The sequence below is a fragment of the Teleopsis dalmanni genome, chromosome 2 (assembly GCF_002237135.1).
Source record: "Teleopsis dalmanni isolate 2A chromosome 2, ASM223713v2, whole genome shotgun sequence".
In the NCBI taxonomy this organism is placed as follows: Eukaryota; Metazoa; Arthropoda; class Insecta; order Diptera; family Diopsidae; genus Teleopsis; species Teleopsis dalmanni.
The window spans coordinates 88950423-88952301 of NC_051847.1; the positions used below are offsets into that span (position 1 = coordinate 88950423).

Consider the following 1879-nt stretch of genomic DNA (forward strand, 5'->3'; position numbering starts at 1 on the left):
CTTTCTTTGCTATTCGAATCCGTCTAAAAAAAATTTTTAGTTTACGTCTGCAAAATATTATCAATTTTTTTTTTTATGTTCAACAAATTTTATTAAAATAAATAACGCATGCAATTGCATATCTTATCAACTTTAAAAATAATCTGCTTTAATTACCCTTACAAAAATGTACATAATAATTAAGATATTTTAGAAACTAAGTTATTAACTTATCAAATATTATTTTCCCAATACAAAATAAAATAACAAATGTACATATTTACATTAAAATTGGAACGAAAATTTTACAATTTACTCCTTACGTCCTCAATATTATCATCAATTGACCAAGAACTAAGCTCAGCAGGACAGTGACGGTTCAAAAATGGATTAAGATATTTACTCACTTCTTCCGCATTATTCAAGTGTAAGTGATGTGTTCCATCAATTTCGTAATATTCAAAGTGTGGATTATTTTCACGTAGTACCTTTAACATTTCACTCGAATCTTCATTAAGATATGAAGAATTCAAGCCTTTTATCACAAAATATGGAATGTTTCTAATTCTTTTATTTAGTTTTAATGTAAGTTCATAGGTGGCCGTAAAGAGTTCCATATACTTTATTCTATCGTCTGTTGAAAAATAATATTTATCTGGAGATATTTGTGATTTGGTAATGTTACGATATAAAAGGTATTTACAATTCTCAATATCAACGGAACGGCCAAATCCTTCATGAACTATATTTTCTAAAGTTTTGAAATCATATGATTTTGGTTCACTTCTATTTGTTATTTCAGTCATATCATTTCGGCGTCTTATTAGAGTACGTTCAAAACGATTGATTTCAATATCAGTTTTCCAGAAAGCCTGTTTCACTAAATCAATATTAACTATTAAATCCACAGTTGAAGGATATAATGCTGCATAGAGGTATATTACAACTGAACCCATTGAATGTCCCATAAGTGATACTTTTTTCCAATTATATTCTTTTATAATGTGCATAACTATAGTAACATAATCGATCACATGATATTGCATTCCCTGAGGTAAATGCGATGATTGTCCATGTCCAGGAAAGTCAATAGCGAGGATACCAATGTGTTTCGGTAAATGTGGTAGTAATAGATCCCAAGTACCTAAGTTATCCATCCAACCATGCAGTGCTAATATTGGACGTCGATTTCTATTGCCATACCAACGACCAGAAATATATCCCCAAGGCACGGGAACTCGAACATCTTCATACTATTATAAGTTAAATTAAAATTTGAAATATTTATTAAAATTTTTTATAAATAGTGTACTACCTCAACTTTTGAAAAGTCCATTTGAATATCCGAATTGTTAAAAATCTGCACAAACAATTGTTGCTTCAAAACTTCAACAACATTTACCGACCTTTGCTGCTTTCTTCAGTTGCTCGTTTTTGGGAACCAAACTTGTTGCCAGACAATCGAATAAAAAATATTTAAAACATTTTTTGGTTTGTTTGTTTAAACTATACTTATCGCATTGTCTAAATGTTCACAGTTTTTAAGTTTTGTGTGATAAGAAAGCAGTTGTAATCACGATTAGAACATAATCGCCTTAACTTGCAAACGATTAAGAAGATAATCTTTAAACATTTTTATAATTTAAATAATTTATGGAAAGCTTTCTATAGATATTTTTTCTTATTTATGTTTTTTTTTCATTTCACATCAATAGTAATTTGCAGTTTATGTTAATAATGTGTAAATTCTTAGTTGTGTCAAAAATATTAAATATACTTGACAATGGTTAAAAAGAAGTCGAATGTCTTGAAATTTTTATACAGCGTTGCATTTCTATATATGACTCTCCAATTCTTATTCACAATTTCAAGTGTGTCTCATAGTTGAAGATGATTGACA

At 28.6% G+C, this 1879-nt stretch overlaps 1 protein-coding gene across 2 annotated transcripts; it reads right to left on the bottom strand.

Moving 5' to 3' along the window:
• Nucleotides 1-231: 231 nt before the first annotated feature.
• On the bottom strand, nucleotides 232-1619 carry LOC119685524 (probable serine hydrolase). 2 transcript variants are annotated; one of them, XM_038099827.1, is made up of 3 exons: nucleotides 1295-1619; nucleotides 683-1232; nucleotides 232-613 (listed from the first exon to the last, which is right to left on the bottom strand). In XM_038099827.1, the coding sequence occupies exons 1-3, from the start codon at nucleotides 1313-1315 to the stop codon at nucleotides 285-287; spliced, it is 900 nt and encodes a 299-aa protein (XP_037955755.1). In that variant the 5' UTR covers nucleotides 1316-1619; the 3' UTR covers nucleotides 232-284. The 2 variants fall into 2 exon arrangements, with proteins under 2 accessions (XP_037955755.1, XP_037955754.1); XM_038099826.1 differs by having other exon boundaries at nucleotides 232-1232; nucleotides 1295-1618.
• Nucleotides 1620-1879: the final 260 nt, after the last annotated feature.